Source organism: Neopsephotus bourkii, unplaced genomic scaffold (assembly GCF_033783945.1).
Source record: "Neopsephotus bourkii isolate Nb327-2 ecotype Australia unplaced genomic scaffold, CSIRO-AGI_Nbou_v1 NB_1183, whole genome shotgun sequence".
Classification (NCBI taxonomy): Eukaryota; Metazoa; Chordata; class Aves; order Psittaciformes; family Psittacidae; genus Neopsephotus; species Neopsephotus bourkii.
In genome coordinates, this window is record NW_026901668.1 from 4516951 (window position 1) to 4544577 (window position 27627).

Here is a 27627-nt window from a genome sequence, read left to right on the forward strand (position 1 = left end):
GGGTGATTGCTTGCTGGCACTCATTAAAGACAAGCACTAACATTTAACACTCGTTTAGCAAATAGTCCTGGGACAAAGTCATTTTTTGGCTTCAGCAACCTTGCTAATACATCCTTTTTAGAACTAGCTGCTTCATTAAATAGCTTCAGATGAACAGGGTTTCTTGAATCTCTAAGCAGTAGCAACTACCGATTTTCTGTCAATGCCCAGTACTTGACAAGGACCAAAGACCTCAAATGCTCCCATGTGCTCCTCAGTACACTTCAGGGGAAAGCCTGCAGAAATGGCTTCTGCTACAGAAGATTCTCATGTGCCATTTTCTGCTCCTCTGTCATTGTTGGATCCTGACAGCAGTAAAAGAAAACAAGCACACTGGGCTTGTGTTAAAAAAAAAAAAAAAACAAAAAACAAACAACCAACTCTGTTAAAAAGTTAAACAGAGAGAGGATGAAAGTGTGCTGCTGAAGTTAACAGAAGGACAGAGTCGATCAATCTAAAATAAAACAGTTGGAAAGAGATGCAAGTTAACCCACAAGTACAGCACTATACCACTGTGAAAGGCGCCATGTCGCCCCACTGCTGCCCATATCAGACAGATACGATCTCCAGGAGAACAAAGGCAAAAATTGTGGAATCTAACCCTTGCCCAGGGAAACTGTTGTGCCAGTGAATTATAAACAAAACCACTCCCTCCCCCTCCTAGTTTTCAACGAGCAGCACAGCAAGCAACGGTTACAAAACCAGCTGGCAGGCAGCAAACTCAGCAGAGTACCAACACTTCCCCCTCTTGAAAACCTAAGACTCTACATGCACCCTTTCTGTCAGTACCAAACCTTCTTTCTATAGATAATATGTACACATTTCTGCAACAGAAAAGGCTCTCAGTAAGTTGTAAGAGCCAAGCTAAAAGCCTAGAGTTATTTGGTCACCTTCAATTAATCTAGAACTTTTCTTTTGTACTGAAAACATTATATCCTTCCACCTCCCTCCTTCAAGTGACTTCAGTATTTATGCTCTTGCAGCTACATGCAGGTATGTCATGAAATTTGTCAGAGGTCAAGTAAATTCCACTTGAAGTCAAAACCCATGCTTCCTGAGAAGCAATCCAGATTAGTATTTGCCCAGTCTTCTTCTGCCTATTCAGATGGCTTGAGAGCTAGGCACATCTCCCCAAACACTTCCCGTAGATTATCAAACTCTATAGCAACAGGTCTCCATGTTGCATTTTGGTGCTACACAGGACAACTACACAAGGCAGCTCAACTGCATGAAAGAACTCATCATTCAGGAACACTAAAGCCTGATGATTGGAATAAAGTCAAATAAAATGGTTCTTTGGTTTACCTCCTGTCACTGACAGGTTAAAATATAAAAGGAAAAAGTCAAGCACAAGTTTCTAGGGCTGCATAAAGAGCCCATTCACCAGGTTATAAGAAGTAACAAGCATTTGATTGTGTAAGCTTAACAAAGCCACAGTTAACAGATTTCTTTAGGAACCATCACTGCTGGAATTAAAGGCAGTTAAAACACAAACTCTAGGACAGAAGAAAGGATGCTGTCCCAAAGCAAACCAATGCAATCCAGCATGCTACAGAAGGGAAGCATCTGCTGAAAAAAAATGCCTTATCAGCATATGCACAGCACATGTAAACTAGAGCAAGAAAAACAAGTTTAAATTGCTGAAGAACAAGATGAATTATGCAGCTTGCCTGATTCTTTTCTCACCACCAAATCTTAAACATTCAGATAAATGGCCACTATTTCTCAAAGGCACAGAAGTACACCACTCGCTGCTACACTAACTGCATGTTCAAACAAGATAGCAAGATGTGTATCTATGCTTTGGAACAGATACTTGGAAGAGGGGATAATCTATGAACATACACACACCCCAGGAGAGAACACAGTTATGGGTCAAAATACAGACTAAGGTGCAGGTGTAAAAGGGTATTGATTTTAAATGATCCGTATCTTCTCATAAGCATCATTATATAACTGACAGATCATAGAATAGTTATGGTTGGAAAGGACCTTAAGATCATCAAGTTCCAACCCCCCTGCCATGGGCAGGGACACCTCACTCTAAACCATATCACCCAAGGCCTCATCCAACCTGGCCTTGAACACTGCCAAGGATGGAGCATTCATAACCTCCGTGGGCAACCCATTCCAGTGCCTCACCACCCTAACAGGAAAGAATTTCCTCCTTATATCCAATCTAAACTTCCCCTGTTTAACTCATTACCCCTTGTCAACAGCACTGGCAGAAGGATGCAGCTATTTTATTATTATTATGGATAACAATGCTCAATACAGCTAATAAACCTTTGCCACATGTATTCAGTGAACAACACAATGCACAGAGAGGAGGATCTTTCATGTAATTTTTAGATCACAGCTATGCAACCACCCAAATAGGTTACTGGTGCCAGAGACTAAACCCTCAGAAAAACAACATCAAAACAAAACCACACTTTTAGGACTAAATTTGATTTCTTAATACCACCTCTTTTTTTTTTTTTCCCATTACAATGTTTTATTTCTAGAGAGGGCCAATATTTCAGCCCATCAAAATCAGAAATGGACAATATACAGTGCAAGCTGTTGGGAGATGGAAAATTATTCTGAATACAATTACATGCTTGCACACAACTCCTTAGAAAAGACTATTAAAATAATTCATCAAAAGCAGCTAGTACCCCTTAATTGCTCAGACTGCTTCCTCCTATGAGTGAAGGAGAAAGTGCACATACAAATACGCAGAGTGAAAGGAGTCTTATATAGGAGAGTTTGGAGCAGATTTTATATAAAGTAGCTGCAATGATATAAATAGGGAAGCAGAAGGAAGAGTAAACAATGTTGTATTATCACAGGATAAAGATAGACACATTTTCACACTAATACCTCAAGTCTTAGGCCCAGGAAATTTTGGGGAAGTATAGTAACTATTTGAATACAACTATATCGTGATAGTCAAGAAAGTCAGTATGTCTAGCTTGTCCTAAGTAGAAGCATTTGAAAGCATATTAAATGACCATGGTTGTTCTACCACCAAGACACTACATAGCTCTCATCCACTTTCCTTCTCCAGCATGGAAATCTCCCAACTGCTATCATCAGCTTTAAAGTGGTTACATTCAGCCACTGGAATACTAATGCAATGGGCACCACTCAAGTCCTCCTATGCCCAAGTACTATTGCCATCCACAGAAGAACAATGACTCTGTATTACTGTGATCTAAACAAGAGCCTCTTTAAAACCAAAGGAAAACCATGCTTTTTAATAGTAAGTTATGTGTACTCAGGCAGTTGCACTTGGCCAGAATGTACAGTAGAGAAAAAAGTGAATTCTAGCTGGCACTGGAGTAACAGCTGCACTGAGGCTTATACAAAACAAAGGATGATACATAGCGTAGTGTTTCTTCCAGATTATTTAGAACACTGCAGTATTTCACCTAATAATGGCCATTTGGCAAGCTAATCTTGGTACTTTTAACAGCAGAGTGTTTTGGAATGAACTCTTAAGAAGAAAAACAAAATAACGATATGACAGTGTTAAAAATAAGAAAACACAGAGGAAAGGAATAGAAATTTAGGCTGAAAGTAAAAAAAAAGCAGAAGGCCATATAAGGTATAATAGCAAGGCCCAAATGGCAAAAAAAAAAAAAAAAAAAAAAAGAATTCTGTGGCAACGTACAGCAAACTGGGAAAGAGAGAAGACAAGTACAGGAAAGTCTGTAGTGAGCCAAAATGAAAGAAACAGACTTTTGTTGAAAGGATGAAAGCAAAGAAAGACACCCCAATAGGCTAACAAATCCCAAGAATGCCTGAAAAAAGACAGAATGAGAGTACTTTAACCATTTTACTTCCACAGCTCTAAAATTAAACACATTGACTCATCCAAATAATTTCTAACTAGCTAAGCAAATGCATAGAGAAATTTACAGATCAGTCATTACAGGCTTTTACTTTGGGCTATTCCTCTTGCAGGCAACAGGTAACTCACATCATTCAATCAGGAAAGTCAGAGACAAGAATGAAAGTAGCCTTCAAAAAAGATGATCCCAAAGACATTGTCAGATAAACACAGACGTTCAAAAAGCCTGCTAATAAAACTTAACTTTTCTTCTTTCCAACCTTAGCAAATTCTGCTGTGTGCTAAGACTTTGCACCTTATACACATACTTTACAACCTTTCACACAGTGCAAATAGGAATACTGGGTATTTCCTGTTATGATAATATTGAGAATGTCCTATAGAAGTTACATCAGCATACAGAGTGCACTGGCTTGGCTTATTAGCCACAAATACCAGTTCTGATTCCATTAAAAGGACGCTTGAAAGTGAATTCCATAGGGCTCAAACTCATCAAGTTAAGACAGTCTAATACAGGTTGTGTCAGCTGAACCATGATAGTGGTCCATGTACAAGCTCAGAATCTCTGGCAAATGCAGTTAAAGCAACAACCCAATTCTTTTGCATAGAAGGCTACGTTAAGAAGCATCAGCATGTGTTTGCTGCTGGTTGAAACCATACAGTTTCTGTAACTATGCTGATACACTAAAATCGTTAAGTCATGATAAATTTTAATAGTGACTTTAGGATGAATGCCTCTTCCACTTTACTGTTCTGATAACCACCTGTATATATTCCGGGAGAAGCATTAATCACACTTCTGAAACTCTCTAACCAGAAGGTACTTTTGTCCAATTCCTGGCCACTACCCTCGTATAACACCTAATTAAACTGTGGAACGCCTTTCCACAGGCGTTGTTGTGGCTGCTAAAATTTACAAAGGCTCATGCACCAAAAATCCAAATGCACTGCCACCAGCTCAGAATATCTGTGAGCCACCAGTTACTACAGGCTGGGAGAGTGTCCTTGGGAAGTAACACAACATACTTCCCCATCCTTGTACTCATCCTTATGAGTGTTACTGGCTACTGGCCAAGATAAGATATCATGTACTTTGGGTGTTTGTTTGGTCTAATCCAGAATGTCCATTCTTCCAACAAGAATGCTTGCTAACAGATGTTTCTGTCCTAATCTCCAAAATGATAGCCAAGGTTCAGACTACATTCTCCTTTCACTTAATTAGTAATTGAAGGTTACAGAACGAAAATGTCTTGATATGAGCAATGTCTCAGCAGAGAACAAACCAGTGTGAGTCCCTTTTCTTTGAGGAAGGAATAAAAAAAATATAAAGCTGGTTAATATAAAACATAAGCTCACATTTATGCCCAGTCTTTTCACCCAAGTTCATACACATCCAACTGAATATTTTTGGCGTCTTCCTGGTTTTAATACAACTATTTAGAAGGCATAAAGAGTTTGTAGGCTCACAGTTGACATTTCTGGAACTTATTTCAACCACTGAAGCACTTATGTCAAAACTCGTATTTCCTAGCAAGCCTAACAGATAATCATATAACTTACATTTTCCTGGTCAGAAGGCAGTGGTGGCTCCTCTAAAAGCAGCCTCTGCTCGGACCTGTCCTCTGCAAAGGCTGCTTCTGCTGTTGCAGTGCCAGACATGTGTCCTTTTCTGAGCCGTAGACCTGGCTCTGGAGAACCAGCATTATCGAGTTCCGTTAGTTCATTCATGAGATGCTGGGAGCCTTCTCGAATATTCTCTTTCCTCTTGGTTCAGTTTGGCTGTTTATGTGCTGGCTCTGAAAGACAAACAGTCTGTATAACTGAACTGAAGTTTAAAAGAAGAGTAAGAATTGGCTGAAAGCAAGCTTTTAAAAACTCCCCAAAACCTAGGATAACTGCTTTTGTATGTGCACAAACTCGCACAGGATCAGCGATACATACTTCTAAACTGCTGGACAGTAGATTCCTATTTTGTGATCACTACTGCTTTCATAAGCTAACACAAGTTAAACACAACTTAGATAACAGAAAGTGAGCTCCACAAAAGAGTAAAAAACACAAAAGCACAGTGATGGTTTTATAAATTATTCTTATTTTTACAAACTTGCAAACACTTGGCTGCTGATACTATGTAAAAATTAACTACTTATAACAGGCATGCTATAATTACAAGCTTCTTGTGGGTATGAAGCTCATATACAAGCTCAACTGTGTGGGTTAAGTTTCAACAAAACTAGAACACTAAGTACTAGTACAGCTGCTCAGATAATAGCAAGTAAGCAGAGCTCAAGCAGCAACCAACTTCAGACAGACTGCAATGAGAGTAATAGTACACACAGGGATTATGTTTCTGTTGCTTAAATGAACACGTTCAAAAATGCTGGTAGAAATGGGTCTACACTTACTTGTATAAGGAATTAGACGGACAGATTTAAACACCATTCATTCCATCACAGCAATCAGAAACTGATAAAAAACCATAACCTATGCTTTCTGCTCAGAAAACCAACTACATTTTACACTTACAACATCAAGGATGTGGGGTAAATTTAACTCAAGATTCTAAAGTTTAATTAAATTTGCATAAATTACCTTATTAGCTCTTAACCTGAGCCCTCATCCAACATTATTACTGGTTATCTATTCACCTTGTACACCACTATGGGGCGGTCACCTCGCTAATCAGCTGAGAGATACCTGTTTGACACTGGCAGCCTTGGGAGGCACAACAGCCAGAGCACTCTTGCAATCAGAATGCCAGAAACTATCAGAGTGAATAAGCATTCAGCTGAGGCTTCAGAATCACTCTGAATGAGAACCTGTTTGCTTTGTACTGATCACTTGGTGTCCTTCTTATTACTGTAGCATCTAAGCACTTGGATGTGACTAACACATAACATTAAGATAACCCATCTAACAAGTTGTAACTTGCCAGGGAGCATGATTAGATTGGAATTTTAGTGCCCAATGAAAGATGCTGAACTTTGTCATAATGTGGGGAAGCAAATTAAAAATATAAGATGGGGGATTGATATTGGCAGTCTAGTAATAAAATGTCGCCTCGAAAAAGCCAACAAATAACGTTCCTTTCAGGGACTAATCTCATTTACATATAACTGTGAGATGATTCTCAGCTCTGACAAATGTGCTAAACTTAATTTGCTGCAGCAGTTTGTAAGATTATATCCCCTCAGATGCCTGGCAATCCCCATAGGAGAGAGCTGCTAATGAGCAGGTAACAGACTTTGCAGAACAAATGGTACCTCAGCTGTCCGAGTTCAGTATGGCACACTGCTTTAATCACCCAAGAAGGTAAGTTTACATTCTGACAGCCAAGCAGATGGTATGCACACCTTCCTGCTAACTCCACTACAGGGTCAGTAACCTCCATCTGGGAAGTAACATCTAAAATGGCCACAGCTGTTTACTTGATAAACACAAGAGCTACAGGACTACCACCCCATGAGAATCAAGCCAAGGATTAACAACATTACACAGGAAGCCAAATGAAGAAGTTGAGCAAGTACATTTTAGGACCAAAAACAAATATTTAGAAAGCCATAGAACAACTGAAATCTTGACTGGTTTTGCCATATTTCAAGCAGCCAATTCTATTTTTATGTGAGAAGCACGAAGACATCATCTCAGTGCCATTTGGCAAAACTGATGTAGGGAGGAAAGAAAACTACGCAATAAGAACTGCAATTTGAAATGGAGCTGAATGTTTCATTTAAAAGGCAACTTCTAAGAGTCTAATTTCAATACACTACATTGTACCAATCTGAAGCTACAGCTAAAATAAAAAGATACATGTAATCAGAGTAGCTGTTTGTAAACAAGTTACACACCCTTATCTGCTATTCCACACAACGTTTCAAACAGGTAGTTAGTTGAAACAGCAATAGCTAGTTTCACAGATTGCTCATTTTGCATTAGACATTTAACCAGCAAGTTTTACTAGTTTTTCTTTCTACCAGCTTTAAGCAATAGAACTGCCATTGTGTGCTGCATTATCTGCTATATTGCCTAAGAGCATGTCCTTACATCACCTCTATGAAATGGCGGGAGCCAATGTAACAACCAACACAACAGGCTTAAAACCACATTTAGCCAAGATACTTGTGAAAAGTTCTTTTAATACAAGAGTGCCAAGAGACAGGCACTAAAATCAGGCCTTGGAAGATTCATTTCACCATACTCACTGCCAAGCAATCACTAAGGTTAAAAATAAAAGATGCATTTCACCTCCAGTGAGTGAGATCTGCATTCAGCAGTAGCTGAACTCTACAGCTCTGCAGAAATAGAAGTTGTCAGTTCTTGAAATCACAATGGAATTGCTCAATGAACTAAGATGTTTTCGCATTGTCCTTCATGAAGGATCCTTTTAGTCCTAAATATGCTTGCCTTCACTGAGCATGTAAAGGTAAGCAAGCCAAAATATAGTCCAGAAGCCGCACCACTGGATTTTAGTCCTTTAAAAAAAAAAACAACGTAAAAATGTACCACAAAAGCCAAAAACACATGCCTGACTGCAACATGGAGTTGCCAACAGAAAACTGCTAATAGCCAGAACTATTTGTCCACAAGTAAAAAACAGCAGTCTGATATTATGAGCAGGAAACACATAGATGGTTTTTAATTTCCATTATGAAGTTTCTATGACTCCACAGTTCACTGTAGGGTTTGAATGACTAGGATGACCTTTTCCTAAGAGAATAGGAAGTCACAATGGTTGAAATGCAGCAAACAGGCGCTCTGCCTCTAAGACTAGGCAGCTTATGAAAACAAAAACTAGAAAATGGAAAGCTACAGAACACTTGAGGTCTTGGAAGACATTGTTTTGTGTTTCGCTGAGATTATAAATGTCACATATAAGTCATTTAACTTTTTTTGTAGCATGCAACACACTAAAAGCTTTCATTAAGACTAGATTACATTTAAAGAGGAGGTTGGCATGTACAACTGAAATTCTACTTATTGACTGCATATATACTAAGCATAATATCAGCATCTAGATCAATCGGCAAGTTCCTACCATGTTTAAAATCCGCTTGGAAAAGCTTCTACAGAGTTCAGTTTGTTTGGGTTTTGTTTTTTGTTTTTTTTTAATACAAAAACCATCTAAAGGCTAAGCCAGCTTTTAGAAAGGAGTTGCCAGTTTAATGCTATCATAGTTCTAAACACAGCCTATAGATACAAAACGTAGCACTCCATTAGTTGACTTAATAGGCTGTTGCCACCACAAAACCTACAACAGCCTAAGCAGTTATCACCCCCAGGTGCTCACTCCATCCCAGTTCAGAAGTCAACCCCACAGTGAGGAGAGTGAGTACCAGTTTCAGGCCGTAGAGAGTCACTTGTAATATTTCTGAAAAGAGAATCAGAAGGCAGTACTAGTTCAGCACTTCACCGCAATTGTGCAACATCAGAAGAGTCAGCATGTACAATTACAGCATATTTAGGACACTGCTTCACTCCTCAAGACGATAAGGAAAGAGTAGTCACACAAACTTAAGCACAAGATGATACTACTATTCCTTGTATGATCTTCCTGGTTATTCCCCAGGATAACTGATACAACCCTTCTAACCTCCCAGAATTCATCTGACACAAGAGCTGGTTTTCTATCTAAGCCACATGGTAGCAAAAGAAAGAAACCACATTAATGGTAGTGTTTGTAATTAAATTTAAGAGATCTGTCATTCCCTTTTTAGGATAAAACAGAGTCCTGGACAGTCAAACTACCTCCCACTACCCTTAAGGAAAGCAATCTCTCCAGCATTCAACTCTTCTCAGAATATTCCTCCTTTAAGCAGCACAAGAAAGACCCCTTCAGGGGTATTTTAGTCTATCTGTAGCTGGTATTTGGAAGAAGAATGAAAACTGTATCCCCTTCCATTCCCCTCTTACTTAACAGCCTTTTTGATAGAAACTTCCCTGATCAGTAAGGCAATGGCATCCACTGTATGCTCCTTCCTTTCTAATCCTCTTCAAAGCACCCATTAAACTAGCACAAGCAATGTCTATGCATTGGTCAAATTTTCATAAGATAGAGCTCACTCTCCTAAGAAAGCTTAGTTATCAAAAGAACAAAAGTCATCATGACAATTTCAGGCTACATCATTTCTCAGAACATTCATTAATATTTAACAAAGGCCTTGACTGCTTGAATATTATTGTAAGAGATACTATCGCAATCTATAAACTTGCCTTGTGTCCATATATCATCACAGCTACAACCGCATCACCAGCTAGTTAGCTATATCCATACCAGCAGAACATCAAAGCTAATTGAACAGTAAACTACTTATGTTGAGTAACTTTACCAAATGCAAAGTTGTTTCGACTAGGCATTAGTAACAAAACCAGGCATAACTCCATTTCAAGAACTGCTAGCACAGGTGCAAGTGGCAAAGCTTGAGCAACCCATGACCAGACTGTGGTAAGAACACACCTTACATGGGGTGATGGAAGGGAACTTCTTGCCTATAAAATACTTCGTTCTGGCTATCTCATCTGAAATAAGGTATGCTAAACAAAAAACATAGCTTTCTTGGAACACTGTATTTCTAGTTCTACCTCCTGGTAGGGAGGTTCCGCCAAAGATACTCCCTCCCCACCAACAGTATTTAGTAACATCACACAAAACCTTAAATTATTCTCAGGTGACACTGGCATCATCCTATCACCCATCTGGTTCCCTTACTCCCTAGTACCAGTACTGCTGCTCAATTTTGTTCATCATCAGTGAGCTGTTGGCAAGGTGTTGGGTTTCATGCTTTGGGGCTTGGGGGAGGCAGTCATCTTTGAGTTTCTGCCTATGTGACAGCTGGTCCATTTACCAAGGAAATCAGGCAAGCACCAGCACTGTTACAAGGCAGGCGTATACAGTTTGGGTAAGGAAAAGAGGAAGAAGTCAGACAGCAAACACTATGTCACATGAGTTAAGACTGCTGTTGTGTGTCACCCATGCATGTAGCCTAGCTGGGTAACTTACTAACTACATGGGGTACCCACTGCTTGGCTGCCTTCTTCATTATGCACAGAGCAAAGCAGAAGAGATAAGAAATCCATACATTTTAAGTAGGTTTTATATTTTTTAAGTAGGTGTGAGAGTTGCCCCTACATTAGAAGGCCAGAGCTAAAAAGTTAACAGTAATATTGAGAGATCCGATAGTATAACTTTAAATAAGTGATTTTTATACTCACACACACCAAGTCCTTCACTAATTGAGCTTTTTCAATTAAAGAGTTAAACACCCACAGCAATATTCCAAATATTCTCCAAAACCAGTATCAAAACCAAAGCAAACAAGGGCATGTATGAAAGGGGGAAGGGGGGGGGGGGGGGGCAGAATCACTAAAACCCTTGCTTTCTCAAAGTACCCTAAAGGAAAAGTATGAATTGAGCTGTAAAAATTCTTTGGAGGTCATCTTTAACAATGAGGAACAATGAGGAAGCAATCCAGCACCTCTTCTCTTAGATGTAATTTCCCTAGATAAAGAGACATCTACAAAACAAAGATTAGGCTCCCGCAGAGGGTCAGTGGCCAAAAAGCTGTCTTTGTAACTTGTAAACTGTCACTGGACACTTCAGCCTAAGCTATATCACAGCAGGCTGCAGAGGCAAACAATCAAGCACATTCTGATGCATTTGGATCCAAAGAAAGGGAACAAGCCAGCAGCCTGCCTACATTAACGTAATGCTTCCATTTCAGAGGATCCCATTGCATTGTTACAACATTTGTCCAATTTGTACTGCAAATTGGACCCCAGTTTTGTAACTGGGTTAAGCTTTACGTCAGAGGTTGGCCCACCCCCAGTGCACAACACCCAGTTGTTACAGACTGGATGACTGCTGTAAAATGGTGTTACTCTTCAATAAACAAAACCAAGAGAATTGGTCACAAAAGCAATAAAAAGAGGAGCAGAAGTTCAAGTTCTTTTCACACCACATTCCATAAGAATCCACAGCCCAGACCTGGAAAGCTTGCTTTTGATTCATTTTCATTAAATGGCTTAGTTTCTCCAAATGAGAAACGTTCCATCGATGTGCCCATTTATGATTTTATTTCTATGAAATGTTACTCATACCAACTTACTTCATGGTTGCCAACAACAAAAAGATGCACTTGTTTTTTGTTAGTAACACTTTGGATCACAGACTGTCTAAAACTGAAAGACTGAAGTGAGACGTTACTTTCCCCTTTAGTGAAAACTTATAATACATCCTTTTAACTATTGCTTCAAGGACATCCACTTCACAGAACTGCTGGGTAAAGATGAAGAAACCGAAGTCTCTGGAGCAGGCACTAAAATCCAGAGCTAGACTACTAAACTGAAGTTGTATCCATTTAACTCCTCTACACAGAGGATCTTATTGCATGAGAACGTAAATGGCACCAAAATCAACAGCAGCAATGAAGAGAGCAAGCATTCCTCTTCCCTGGCAGGTGCAACACTCTCTTCTGAGGAAGCATAAGTTTGAACCTTCCTAGAAACTGAACTGAGATCTTTTACAACTCAAGAAAATGCTTCAAGGACCGGAGCAGCAGTACAAGACAATGCTACCACCCTGCTTTTAAAATCAAAGAGGAATACACACATTTCAGGCTGCAAACCTAAAGCAGGAAAGCACTAAGACAACTGCCTTCAGTGCTCCTTATTGGCTTGCTTGCTTGGACACCTCTTCATTTAGGCGCCATCACTGCGCAGATTCAAGGGCTGGCTGGCACCAAGACAGGGCAGCCCCACTAGTCCCTGGGTGAGCTTCAAACAGTCCCACTCCTCATGGCTCAATTCACTATCAGAGACAACATGACAGAAATGGCATGACCACACACCTAAAAATTTTGATTCTCTCTGTATTTTATGGGCAGTATTTTCCTAACCCATTAAGGACTGACAGTTATTTCTTGGCTCAAGCCTTTAATTGTCACATACCATGGCCTTTATTATGACTTGTTGACTGGCTGATTATGACCTAGCATAGCAAACCAAAAACCTCACCAAGATTACCAATTTTAATACAGCAGTTGCGATCTCAGAAGCTTGATTACAGAAAGCTGACCATTACACTCTTTCCAGTTTTTGGAAGTATCTGCTCTTTAGTTTTGCTGATAAGCTTTATTCATGAGGCTGTGAGCTTGCTCATCAGTGTTTTATTTTGTGGCTGAAAGGTTTGGTCTACAAAACGTTTGCATTCCTGTATATGTAAAAAATAAGGACAAAGAAAACGTTATCCTTATGCTCAACAACAGCATTTCTTCAGTTGAAAACAGCATATATTCCTCTCCTCACAAACCATGATGTTGTTTTGCCACAAGTCAGACAGCTCTAAAAATATGATATTTTTCTGTAGCAAAAGTAGTATAAGATTGTAGGAATAACATTGACACCCACAGCATCATGTCAGTCTAAGATCCAAAAAGCAGTGCAACATCTTTTTCAGATTCTTTCTTAACCAAAACTTAAGCAGGAGAGGCAGATCTACTGTAACTAGACTGCACCCAACCTGTCAGTCAGAAAGAGATTTAGTCAAATGGCTGAAGTTCTAGATAAGACCAGGTGAAGCTACTTATTAACTACGTATGTTCACTTCCTTAACACAAAGCCAGAGAATAATTTGTTTTCTAATACATAATCATCAAGAGTTAAGAAATAAGCTGAAGTGAACTTTTAGTCTCCTCTACCATTTAATGCTACTCTTTCAGATAAAGATTTCTTTCCTGGTAATATTGTTTGAAATAATCTCAAATTCTGAGAAAAGACCAAGAACACTCATATCAGATTACATCACTGATGTAGAGTTAATCTTTTACTTTCTACTGTACTGTAACTAATGAGGTATGGGAAAACACTCATGGCCTACCTGTGATACTCCGATGTTACTGCTAGAGTCGGAAGAGCCGAATTTATTACCCATCTACATGCAAGCCCTTTAAGTAGGGATTTAGCTACATACAGGACCTAAACCAAGACATGTGCAAAGACATTTTGCGGGTTTTTGTTTTAACATCTTGGCGTAACACTTTTTGCTAGTATAACTGTGTTCCCTGTGGAGGTTTTTGCTAGTATAGCTGCAGCCTGCAGTCTAATCAGTAGCTATGCTAGTGTAAATTTTAAGTTTGAAACAGTTTAAGACCATAAACATGCTTCAAGTTAATTTTCATGTAACCAGGAAGCATTTTGGGAATATACATATTAGGTATTTTCCATGACTTAATATCACTTATTGACTTATTCAGATGGCCACTGGGAGGGAGGGAAGAATCTTTGTCTCTTCCAACTCCAAACCCTAAAAAAATGCTGTAAATAAGCTGTGGCAGTAACAAGTCCTTCACATCTACATATTTTCAGTGAAAAATATACTGTCCCTGCTTTGAAGCGTGTAATTGCAATACACCCAGAGCTACACTGCTTGTTTGGTAAGATGAGGACTGGCTGTAACATTGGATGAATGACAATCAACACCATTAAAGGAAAACAAAGATTATTTTGTCATGGAAAACTATTTAGATAACTCACAACAGAAGAGATATTGACAACAGGAGACTAAGCAAAGAAGTCTTCAAAGGAAACAGACACAATATTTACAATATTTATAAAAACCACATAATAACACTTAGGGCTGGAAAGGACCTTAAGATCATCCAGTTCCAAACCCCCTGCCATGAGCAGGGTCTCCTCACTCTAGATGATGTTGCCCAAGGCTCTGTCCAGCCTGGCCTTGAATACTGCCTGAGATGGAGCTTTTACCACTTCCTTGGGCAACCCATTCCAATGCCTCACCACCCTCACAGGAAAGAACTTCTTCCTTATATCTAACCTAAACTTACAACACGGGAATAAAACCATAATCTCACATAAAGCAGAAAAAGTTGGAGTTAAGACATCCAGGTCACCTTTATCATAGACAGAATACAGTATTTACCATAATTATAAAATTCACAAAAGGAAACACAAGACTACTGCGCGAAGCACTTGCACTAAGTACAATGCCTACATATGATAACAAAGCACTGCTGGCTACCTTCAGACCTATACAGGTCACCACAAAGCATAAGACAGCAGAAAAGAGAGGATGCCTCCAGGATCCCTTACACTAGTCCTGCTCAGGAACCTGGAATCACAAGGAGGTTTGCCACACCCTTCCTGGACTCCTGAGTGATAGGCAGGGATTTGTGGATGAAATCAGAATCATGCTGCCCTGTAAATACAGCACTACCAGGGATAGCAATAGGCCTTAAACTCTGCATCCCACTGAGGCTTGTCAGGCTTGCTCTATTACCATAAATTACCATGAGGTTACGGCTCTGTCCTTTGACAGAGCAAGCAACTTTTCTTGACCTGCCTTTTACTCAGCTGTGGCAACAGCTTCTCTACTTGACTAGATGCCTATGGCTAATCCATTTCACTTTTTTGGTGTGATATAACCTTCAGTTTACCCTCCATAGAAAGTGGTATTTACAATGATGTTGAGAAATGCTGGCCTAGTATGACAACAGAGGCCCAGAGAAGTGAAGAGCCAGGATGCACTGCAGAGAAGTATAGGCGTGGGATAAGAAATAGGGCACAAACTTGCTTGGACAAGCAAAGGGTAGAAGTAACTCCAAGGGAAAGGACAGAAACCAAAAAGTGTTACAATATTAGCTGCATTTGGCAACATTTTCCCACTAAGTACTGTGTCCAACTGCTATACTCTTGATTTTTAAGAACTGAGTCTAGGCTAATGATTCTTGAGCCAGAAACATTAAGATTTCAATTATACCAACTTTAAATCCTTGTCTTTTCTTTTTATAGACACAGACAAATGTGCAAGGGAAGCTTCCTCTTTGCCCATAAACAAGAACGTAACAACATGGATGGAGTCCTTCATTCCTTCTCCCATTTTGTATTTAGTCATGTTAGTCTTTAAAACATTACAGGAAAATTACAATAGCAATATCTTAAACAGTCCCAGGAAAAGCAACTAAGCGGGCAGTCTGAACTTGTAACACATTCTTTCTCCAGAGGGAATTCTTCGTGCCAGGGTGACCTGGACAATGATGTTTTCATCAAAGAGTCTTTCATGCATGTATGTATGAATACCTAAACACAGAGAAACAGTGAACTAAGCAGTCACTGCACTTTCTGTTTGCAGAAAGGAGTTGTAGACACTACAGAAGACATTCAATTTAAGGAACCCTAAGAACAGGAAGGAAATATGGTCAAGTTGATAAGTATCCACACTCTAAGAGTAAAAAACAGAGGCCAAGATGCTTGGTTGAGACTGAGTGCTACATGTAGGAGCCAACCACTAATCTGTACGCCAAAGATATACTTGGAAACCTAGCTGAGAACTCTATACAAGGGTCAGACACAAACAGAGCATAAACAGTGCATTATCTACTTGTAGTATCCACAGTTATACTATTATGAAAAGTTCTTCCAGTACTGGCAGCACAGTCGTGACATGCAGGAAAAAAGTAGACACCGACAGATTTTTAAGTCCTAACAAATTAATAATCAGTGTAGCAAATGTATTACGTTAGAGAGAAGTGAAGGAGAGGAGAAGTAAAGTCCTGAAGGACAAATGACCTGTCCAAATAACCAGGCAAGCCCTGACCTATGTAGGCAAGCAAGCAGCTGTAGCTAAGGAAACAAGAGTACAGAGTGACACATGCCTTGCATTTATGAAATACAAAGTCTTGTATCTATATTTACCATGTTAGTAGTACCAGGTAGTTAACAGTCCACAAGTTTTACATCACATTATACATATTTGCTAAATTGAGAAATTATTTGCTTTGCAATAGCACAAACAAGTTTTATTTATAACCAGAGCTGACCACTCAAGATTGCAATAAGATTTCAACAGAGCACAGGGTTTCCCAATCTTTGCATCTGCAGCACCAAACAAAACAATGGGAAAAGTGAAAATACCAAGCACTGCCTGTCAACCAAGGTAAGGCCACAGAATAGATAGCAACACAAAATACAAACACAAAAAAGTTGTGACACAGGAAACTGGTAAAGCTTGGAACTCCTTGCCACAGGATGAGGATTCACATGGAAACTGGACAAACACACAGGATAAACCCAACAAGGGGTGTTGAGCACACAAAGCCACCTCTAGTTCTATAAGCTCCTAAATACCAATGCATGTCTGCCATATACTGCTTGCATACTTATGCTTAGAAGCTATCTTCTTCCTTAGGGGATGGGCATCCTTACCTAAACCTTAGTCCTCTCTGAGGAAGGACACCAAGAAGCCTCATGAATGAAAACAAAACAGGAAAGAAGTCAAATGACTATGAGACAAAATTAAAAACCCCACAGAAGAAAGGATGAGGGCTGAAATATAAAATTTCCCAGAGACACCAGACAAAGCACCCTAAGAACCCCAATAACTCCCCAGAGGCATTCAAGAAGCCAGCAGACACTACTCAGAGATGCTCTGGCCAGCGATCCACATAAAACGACAAAGAAACAGAAGAACTCTACAGCTTACAGAATCTCATTTGCCAAGTTTCTTCCTTCTCCCTTGAACAGCCAGCTTGGCTAGGACCGGTGGGTGGTCCTGCAACTTGGCCAGGCTTCAGGTTCAAAGGGTATAAATAAAAAGATTAGGGACAAAGCACAGTCAAAGCCTCAGTAAGATGTGCTGCAACCGGGCACATTTGGCAGATACACATCAGGATCTCTATCATGTGGCAAGTCATACATGAAGTGAACCGCAACACAAAGCCATAGCACAACTCTCACACTACCCATCAACTTACCCCCAGTGAAACACAAAACCTGTTGAGCGCTAGCTAGCTCAGAGCTTCCTGGTCCCTCTGCTTCAGGCGGGAGGCCTTGTCACTTTGTGCATGGGTGAGAAACAAAGGGCAAGAAAACTAAGCAAGTGAAGCACAACAACGTAAAGATGTTTCACAGCTTGGAAGCATTCTGGGTGGATATTAATCAGCATACTTGGACTGCATGCAAGAGGTTGGTCAGAGAGTCTCATGGGGCAGAAGCTTAAGCAGCAGCTCCACAACAAATACAGGATCCTGAGCCAAAGAGATTTCTAGTTTGACCCAGCCTGGTTTACGTTACAGCTATTCTGGAATTCCAAATTTCAATGGAATGACTCGCCCTTTTCCAGAGACTCAAGGAAATCAAAACACTCGGTGTGTCCCAGTTTTGGTTCTTACATACAGGTCAGGTTAAGATCTGTTAACCACTATAATTTTGCTTTGTTCCATGAATAAACTGTCACACAGCAATCTGATGTCACTGATTTCCACAGCCAAAGTCAGAACACTAAGAGAAAAGGCTTAAGAAAAAAAGAAAATACATGCCACCCCTCCAAAACAAACACAACAAACCTACCAGACACACTGCCACAGTTTCCCTCCTGAAGGGGAAAAGAGTAATACAAGTCCTGCCTCTGACTGGTTTGTACTCTCATGCAGGTACGTAGCACTCACCTGAACTATCAATTCCAATCTGGAAACCAAGCCTGTTTCATTGTCACCTCATTTCAGAAACATACAGGTTTCTTGTTAGCCTCAGTCCTGAGAAATACAACTTAAAACAACAAACGAAACAGATCTGGCATGTTCCCTGTGGAGTAACAGCACTTACCTTCACCCCTAAAATACATTTCCCCAAAACACCCAGTATTGCTAGTCTCCAATTTGTTACTGCCCTCTGACAAACAGCTGTGCCACCTATGAGGAAGCACAGATCTCCCATATCAAGCTTGTCGCGGACTTTTGATATTTGTATTCAAGCACGGGAAGGTTGAAGTCCAACATTCATACAAGGATGTGAAATCAACACCCAAGTTAGTTTAAAACTAGGTAATAAATTTATGCAGATGGGGGTGGGGAGTTAGGAATGCTTGGAGTACTATACAGCAGCTGTTAAACATTTAAAGGGGATGACAAAATGCATGCATTCCATTTAAATTAGAATGCTTTAATTTTTTTAGGCTCACTCACCAAGATAACTACAATTTAACTAAAACTCCACATAGTTGCAGCTAAGTTGTATAAAGATGCATCAGCACAAAACCAAGGAAAGCAGGGAAATTTTTAACCATCTCAGCTACATAATTCTCCATAAAATATTCAATGTAACTCCAGGTACCATATTTTTCAAACTCTCTGCCAAACAAATCTCTGCTTCTGTACTTCTTAAAACTGACTTATTACTGCCAAATACATTAATCCGCATGTTAATCTGCCTCAGGTCACTTAAAGTTAGTCAGAAAGGACTTTTGTCAAACCATATACAATGTTGCTTTTGGTCCTCCTGGGAGTTTGAAATCAGAGCCTGGGAGAGATCCTCTACAACATAAATATTACAACATGAAAACAGCAAGGAATGCAGAAGCCTTTTCCTGTAATCCATTTCCATTTTCTCTGCTCCACTTCCATAGCATGTTGTTAAAGCCTGAAAGTTTCACTAAATGAAGGCAGAGTTTATCTTGGTATCCTGTGTCACTGGAGTTGTAAAGCATAGAGCACTCACATGCCAGCTTCAAACTGACATTCATTGCACTCCTGTAGAGGGGGGAAGGTTGGCAAGTTATACAACCTACTTCACCCATACTGCAAGTATTACACAAGACTGAAAAACAGGCTCAAACATTACAAGTATTAGATTATATACAATAAGTGTTGGTAACATTTCTATACAAAGTCTTGTATCAAACAGTTTAAAGCCTTCCAATTGTATGTCTTTCTTAATCAGTATTTTCAACAGAAAGCCGAACTGGTTTTCACAAACAGACCACATGCCTCCTAATATAACCAATTCTTCAGACAACTTACCAAATGACCCAAGATTTTCAGCACAATCGAATCAGAGCCAAATGACCCAAGATTTTCAGCACAATCAAATCAGAAGTTCAAAGATGAGTAAGGACAGTTTGGACAATCACTGGAGATAAGCAGGTTTGGCATACACATCTTGCAAGTTTGTTAGCAACTGGATCACCTTGAGCACAATATACTGGTACAGGTCTATTACCTGTCACATCCCCTGAAGCAGCAGTCTCCAATGCAAGCAGCAGTAATGCACACATTCTACACCTTTCCTTTTTATGTCTGCCTAGTGATTAATTTTAAGTGCCAGTAATTCTCATATACTCCATCATTAGCATGACTAAACGTCACTCTGCAATAGGAATTATGCAGCTATGCTTTGGTTAACCCCAAATACCAACACTGTTATCTGTGACTTTGAATGCTGTAACAAAGAATATCCTTACAGACTGTTCATTGATTACAAAGACATTACCTAGAATACCACTCCATTCAGGAGTCCCTTTGGCTTGAAATAAGAAAGTGTTCAAATATTCTGCTCCCTCAGAACAGGATCTCCAGGAAGTGAGCACCAAGTTTTAAGGGAGTTTTAAGCTCCAAAGCCTCTCAAAAGGTAGTAAGATTTCAGGTGGTACTACAAGAACTATTGTATACATTACACTTACTGCTAAAAGGACAGGAATGTGGAACAATACCTTTTCAAGGATGACCTTAGACTGCACAAAACATTCATGTAAGTCTTGCAGGCAGACAAGCCCTGAGGCACTAACATAAACAATGAACTATTGAAATAGAGCCAAAACATGAGTTTTCAGAGAAAACAGTCATGGGTTCTGTGATCATGCTTTGTTTCTCACAATGACTTTATTGTGATGTGTACCAAGGGGGTATTTGAACTGCATGACTGACACAGAAAGAGTCAGCTGGAAAGGGCTTACACGGAAAAATTAAAAACCAATGTCCTTCTGAGAAGATCTAGTATCACTTTTTCAATAGCATTTTAAGGCTCTGCTGCTCAAAACCCAAAGCGGACCTAGGTTACTGGCAGTCATGCAGAGCTGAACTGCTATGTCATAGAATGGTGTCAGTTAGAAGAGACCTTAAAAACCTTAGATCAAACCACTGCCATGGTCAGGGACACCTTCCACTAGAGCAGGTTGCTCAAAGCCCCATCCAACCTGGCCTTAAACACTGTCAGTGATGGGGCAGCCACAGCTTCTCTGGGCAACCTGTACCAGTGTCTCACTACTCTCACAATGAAGAATTTTTTCCTAATGTCTAATCTAAATTTGCCCTCTGTCAGTTTAAAGTCATTCCATCTTATCCTAGTACTACCTGCCCTTGTAAAAAGTGCCTCTCCAGATTTCTTGTAGGAGTATTTGAGATTTTTCAGTACCGTCTCCCTTTCCCTACACTGACCCATACACTGGAGTCCTTCCAAATCAGTTGACATAACTGGCATTTTCAACAGCATCATGTGCTAATTAGACGTTTTGGAAAGAATCATTTATGCAAGTGCTGTGAAACTTGGTCAGCCTCTCGCTCTCTTATCAAGGACCAGCTTAACCTGAAATTCTGAATTTGCCTTCACAGAAAAAAACAGGAAATAACCTACTTTTAGCCTCCAGAGGATCAAAGACAAATTACAAGAGCTTTACAGATACAGTAGCTAAAACCAATACACATCTTCTCAATTATTTTAGCATCAAGTCAGCTCCTATTGAACCTAGCACTGGGTTTTTGTAATCCAGCAGGTTTTAATGTTTTATTACTGATCTTCCATCTCTACAGTCTTAGCTGATATAAGAATACCAGAACACCTATGAAAAATCCTAATAAGAAGAAAAGGAAGCTTTGACAAATTACAGTGTGTTTCTGGAAGGTGATCTAAAAAAACAGAATGAGGAAAACAAATAAACAAGCCCACCAAAAACTATTCCTTTATATCATTCACAGATGTGAAATTAATAATTCATAATTATCAGGTGGTCAGAATTTTTTTGCTCCTCTTCTATACCAAAAACATACTTGAAAATTACCCCTTAAGAAATACCTTACAAATCACGTCTCAGCTACCTAGCAACTTCCTTCAATGCATTAATGAAGCTTGTAAAAAGGATTTTTATAATACATCCATTATTGAACTATTTCTGTAACGTTGCAGAATTCATATGGCTGCCAAACTCATTAAAAAGTCACAAAATAGGAAGTAAAAAAGCAGTTGCACTTAACTATGGATGTTATGATCACCAGGACACAAGCCTTTTTTTTCAGTATCCCTCTCTTAGTCTGGACTATATAAAGGTCAGAAAAACACTAAGTAAAGCTTCTGTTGACTTTGTCATGCTTTTATCAACTCTAGGGACACCCACCTCAGAAAATAATCCATTTTGTTCCCTACTGAAGGTATAGCAGGCAGAAAGCCAACAGTTGGCACTTTGTCACATAACTACTTTAGTAAGTTATGAATAGGCTCTTCCTTTTCTTTCTACAGTCATGTTCTGTTAAAACAAAAGATTATTTGCCCAAAAGATTAATATTGAGAACAGCAGAACATTGCTGTTATCAGCCTTGTAATGCTATAAGTATATGCTGTTCTAGGGAATACAGAGACACAAATAACTGCTTAAACTAAAGCAATTTGCAAAGCACACTGTTCTTCACAAGCAAATTGGTTGTATCCTCCCATAATGCCAGACTACCAGTTCTCACCACCACTAACTTGTCTCTACAGCACTAGTATTCGTCTAAGTAATACAAGCCCACAAATTCCACCAGCCATGGAGATCAAGACATAAATTAAAGGATTAGGAAGGAAAACAGAAAAAGTACATCCTTCAGTCTACACCAGTGAATGACAAGCACTAAATCTCAGAAGCAGCCCGCTAGGACATGCTGTACAGCACTCTCCATAACAGAAGCATACCTAAACTGTCAGCTGAGAGAAGCTGAAATCCATGTTCAGTGGCTCTTCATCTCAAGTCCTACTAGCCATCCACCTCCTTGTTCCAAATGCTAAACTCCCTTTCCCTGCAGGTAAAGGCTTACCAATACTCTCAGAACTGACCATATGGCTAGTCTCAGCTATACTTACCTTTCCACTGAATGGCTTTTTAAAACAGCTCCCACTGCAAGACTGGGAGACACAGATATATCTAGAACAAGCAGGAGTTAAAGACTAGCTAAAGGAACCAGAGGCAGTATTTGCTCTCAGAAGGCACCTTTTGCTGCTCAATTCAATTACCCCATTTTCATCAGAAGTTCTGCATTTTACAAAAACTCAGAAACATGCAGATGTTTGTGGGCTTGAAGTCCCTCTCAGGGTAACAGGTTCCAAAACCTAGTATCACTCACCAATGATTTTGCACAAGGAATCAAAAGAGCACAAGTGCCTTTATTAAAGTGTGCAGAATTACACAAAGAAAACATGCCTGTTTGTTCAGATATCCATAAACACCTTATTTGCAAACACAAATTTATGACATTTTGAGAAAATCATACTAGTGAAGCAATAAACATCCATCAGTAAGGAGCTAAAACAGGAAACTCACCAGACAGCTGTCATTAAAACATATAAAAATCCACGAGGGGTTCCTACCAACAAAATGACCCTTCCCTAAAAGGTGTAGAACTACTTAACACACCCACTGACCTCCTAATGAAAACTGTAGCATGTAAATTGTCATCCTCTAGGCCTAAACACATCAGCACAATTGACCTTGGCTTCAAACAAGGAATGTCAATCTCTGCAATCCTCTAAGCAGATGCAACCAAACAGGTTGGGGAAAAGAGCATTTGATTTGATTAAGAGAAGAAGGAAGAAAATTGAATGAATAGATACAAAAAATGGCTTTAGCACACTTATCAAAGTCAGCCTTAGCCACACCTTATCTTGAATGTATGCAAACAACCATAGCTATATTTAGAAAAACAAATTGTTGGCAAAGACAGCTATACATTTACATGATGTATCCAAATGTAGGCAATGTTGTAATGACAGGATTTCTACATTTAGTATAAGCTTGGTTTTCAGCATTAGACAAAGAAACATGAATGCTAACCATTTTGAGCGAAAATACAGCCAGAAAGAAGAGAATAAGGCAAAAAAAAAAAAGCCTTTCCTGCAGCAGGTCTTAACATAAAGTGCAATGTACTTTGATCTGCTGGCAGAACACTGCAATATCCATTTTAAGTATTCGGACTTGACTTTCAGCCCCTTCTGCAAGTAAATTGTACAGTCTCCTGCTTACTGCTGTCTAAAGGCACCTTAGAGCCAATGATTACAGCTCTGCCTGTTCCAACACTTTCTTCCTGTAAATAGTGCCTGACTATTTTCTGCTCTCACAAGGGCTTAATTAGTCCTGTTCACAGAGCTGCAGCAGCTGGCACATCCCAGCAGACTTCATTGCATTTTCACAGCTACTGAAATCCATCTGAACCATGCTGCAAATTTTTCTACACTGACAATTACACGTTCTGTAAACGTTTTATTTACCTATACTTTTGAAGACAACTTTCTGCAAGTAATTTAACCACAAGGCAGGCCTGAGAAGTCCCAGAACATTCACCAACACATATACACAGGAGGCTGAAGAACACTGCTGCATGGCCAGAAAAAGACTCTCTCCTCCACTAACAAAGCAGCAGAGAGATATGTAACTCTAGAATACAAGAGTAATCATGGCTACATGCAACAACAAATACAACCGCCATCTTACTTTATACCCATCAGCCCTACAACATATTTCATCTTCTCAGGATACCATTAACCTACAAATAAAAAACCCAAATGAAACCTGAACAGTAATTTTCTTCCTACCCTGGCCATATCATAATTCAAACAGATGCCACTTAACAAAAAACAGTGAAGGATAAAGATATTTCCATGAGGCTCTGAAAATTCCAAAGAAATTATAATTGAAAATTATGCTAAATCAGAAGGCAAATTGGAATTTGGCATGTAACATTTCCTCTTCAAAATTCTGAACACCTTAGTTTTACAAACACCTCCTCACTTCAAGTTCTTTGATACTTCTCAAATCAAGCAGCAGCATAAACTGTGGCACCTCCTTTCCTGAGAGAGGCTGGCTCCTTATCACCACACCAGCTGCCACATTGTAACATGGTGAACAGCCTTCTGTATATAAAAAGATTGCTACTGTGTCCTGAAAGGAAACCTTAAGGTTCATCTTCACACTGGACAAAGATTTTATTTTTATGTCAAACTATTGAGACAGGCTTTCTAGAAAACATTTGTAATCACTGGGCAAATTAAACTCCGTCTCAGTTTTACAGTTACCTGATAATAAAAGTCTGAATCGCTCTGCCAAAAAGAAGGCACCAGGACCTTCTTTTCAATGCACTGCAACAGGAACTATGTAAAAACAATTCACCTCATGCTTCTTAGTAGTTTACATACTGATATGCAGCACCCTACTTCAGAAATAAAATGTTCTGGTAGTAGCAGCATATTCAAATAAACAAGTTAAAAAAGTTTTCAAAAATCTGTTATCTGAAGAAGCCTAACTAGTACTTTGTTTGCCTCCATATTCTTAATTTTTGATATTGAACGTGGCTTGACAAAGAAATTGCTTTAAAAAGCAGAGGCAGACAGTCACCATGTTAAGCACAATCAACTGAAATACAGTGTCTTGTAAAAAAGATAAGGCATTTAAAATAAGTTTTGTCAGAAAATGATAAATTTAAATAGTCTTCTCCTTAAACAGTGTCCCAAATACTTTTTCATAATCAATACCATTATCTTGTGCAATGTCTTTTCAAATCTACTAACACCGTCTGCCAGAAAATTCACAGAATGACTCAGACACAGACACTTTCAAATCATAAATACTCTAAACTGCTATTTCCATTTCAGAACTACTTCCACTTAAGCATTTGAATTGCTGATGGCATAATAATCCAACGACCTCCTGAAGCTTCCTTATCAAGATTTTCCTCATGCACAGACAGCATCTCCACTGACGAAAGCAAGCCTTGTTTCTTTGCACAGCGTCTTGGACAGCACAGTTACACAAACAGAAACGCGTAACAATTGCAAAATGTTGAGAGCCTAATATTTGAGCATGTTTTGTACATGAATGCTTGACACAGCTCCTTGAATATGCAACTGAAGACATAAGATAACAGCAGAGACCCAAGCATTAAAGTCACTGGCATTACATGCCCTGCCAATTCCCATTAATTCTCGTTCATGACAAATCAACAGAAAACTCTCACCTAGAGCTTTGCAAACTCCAGGTTTTTAATCCTGTATCTGAGAGTCGGGCTTCAATTCTTAATCTAACCCACACTGCCAAACCACCACTCACTAGTTACTTGACCAAACCAGTAGTAATGCCACCAGTTCAATAGCACTGATACAATTCCATCTGTGCAGAGACTGGGGTGAGGGAGAGTCCTTTGTTTATGTCTGGCTCTCCTGAAAACCTCATACAATTTAAGCTCCTATATTCATCACATTTCATTTTTATGTTTGAGAAGATACATCTAATAGATAAGAATCCATTGAAGGAATTTTCACCATGAAAAGCTTTGTTAAAGTATGCCGGAAATGCACTCCTGTCCTTCATACCAGATCAGTTTTTTGTACCTGATTTATACTCAAAAAGCATAATTTTGAAAACCTGGATTGAACTCCACCATTACCAATTCCAATTCAGTTCTCCACATGAGCAACTTTACCACAAAGCTGCCAACAACCTTATCCACAGGCCTGCTCAGCCATATTCAACTGTCAGTTTAGACAAGCAAATCATTTCCACATTTGATCAACTAATCTTACTCTTCCAACATAACAAATGAACTTCTTTCAGGTTTCCTACTATATGAAGACTGTGAGTGTGTGTTAGGATTAAGTGTCACAGTACAGATGAAGCTTACACATAATAAGTTATCCCTATTGCATAAGAGCCACAGCATAAAATCTTCATAGCTGGAACTAGCTAGTACCCCTACAGGAAAACAAACCCAGAACACAATCACTTCCTTTTCTGTATAAACAATATTAGCTCATAGCTGAGGATAACAAGGAAAACAGGCTGTGTCTTATGACCATGCTGTGCCCATAATTCCATGACACAACATCTACTTGTGTCGATCATAACCATATTGCCTGCTGTTACAGCAGTTTATCATCAAATCTGAAGTAGTGTCATCAAAGGTCTGTAGAAAGCAAGCACTTGGCAGCTGAAATACTACAGAAAGGCCTCTGAAAGCCGAGAAACTGAATATTGAGAGAAAGGACTGTCAGCTCTTCCCGGGCTTCCACAACAGATCTGTGAAGGCCAGAGCTGGGAATGAACCAGGAATTTAATACTCCCTGACACTAGCTACAGCAAGGGAGTGAAAAAAAGAGTTTATATTACACATGAAGACCTCAGCTCTTGAAAACCAGGTTTTGCCCAGAAGGGTTTGCCCAGAGGACCTGGCCAATTTTACAAGATCTGGCCCACTTTTAAAAAATACGCAACACAGTTGTGATACACCAGACAATTCAACTGCTTGAAGAACTTTAGTGCTGCACTAAGAACAAAATGTACCGTTAAATAAGGAGTAATAGCCAAAAGCTTTTCTGCTATGTAACAGGTGCACACGCTAGTTTATGTACACAAAGTGACAAAGCCTGTATTTCAAAAAAGTTGTAATTTAATATTAATGGTTTTCTTAAACAAATGCCACACACGTATCTACTAAAGCCACTAAATCAACTGACTTGTATGGTTAAGACAAAAAGAAGCCAACACCGCCTAAAAAGCTCAGCAAGAACAACAGCTGTCATATCTTCTTTGTCTTCTACTCGATTACCGTGTTTCAACATCTTTGTTGCTCATCCTAAGCAAAGGAGAGATGAACACCTGACTCTCTCAGTGAAAAAAAACCCAAACAAATAAAACATCACTAAAAACACACACACATAAATAAACTTTTTAA

General features: G+C 39.3%; 1 protein-coding gene across 5 annotated transcripts in view; it reads right to left on the reverse strand.

Moving 5' to 3' along the window:
- The window catches only part of ADIPOR2 (adiponectin receptor 2), a 45620-nt gene that overhangs the window by 17186 nt on the left and 807 nt on the right, over positions 1 to 27627 (reverse strand). The window contains exons 1-2 of one of the 5 annotated variants that reach the window (XM_061363998.1): positions 22604 to 22758; positions 5438 to 5673 (exon numbers count right to left, since the gene is read on the reverse strand). In XM_061363998.1, the coding sequence (XP_061219982.1) occupies positions 5438 to 5605 (168 nt within the window). In that variant the 5' untranslated portion in view covers positions 5606 to 5673; positions 22604 to 22758. Of the gene's footprint in view, positions 1 to 5437; positions 5674 to 18333; positions 18357 to 22603; positions 22759 to 27627 lie in introns of those variants that run through there. The other 4 variants (XM_061364002.1, XM_061364001.1, XM_061363999.1 and 1 more) reach the window with 4 other exon arrangements.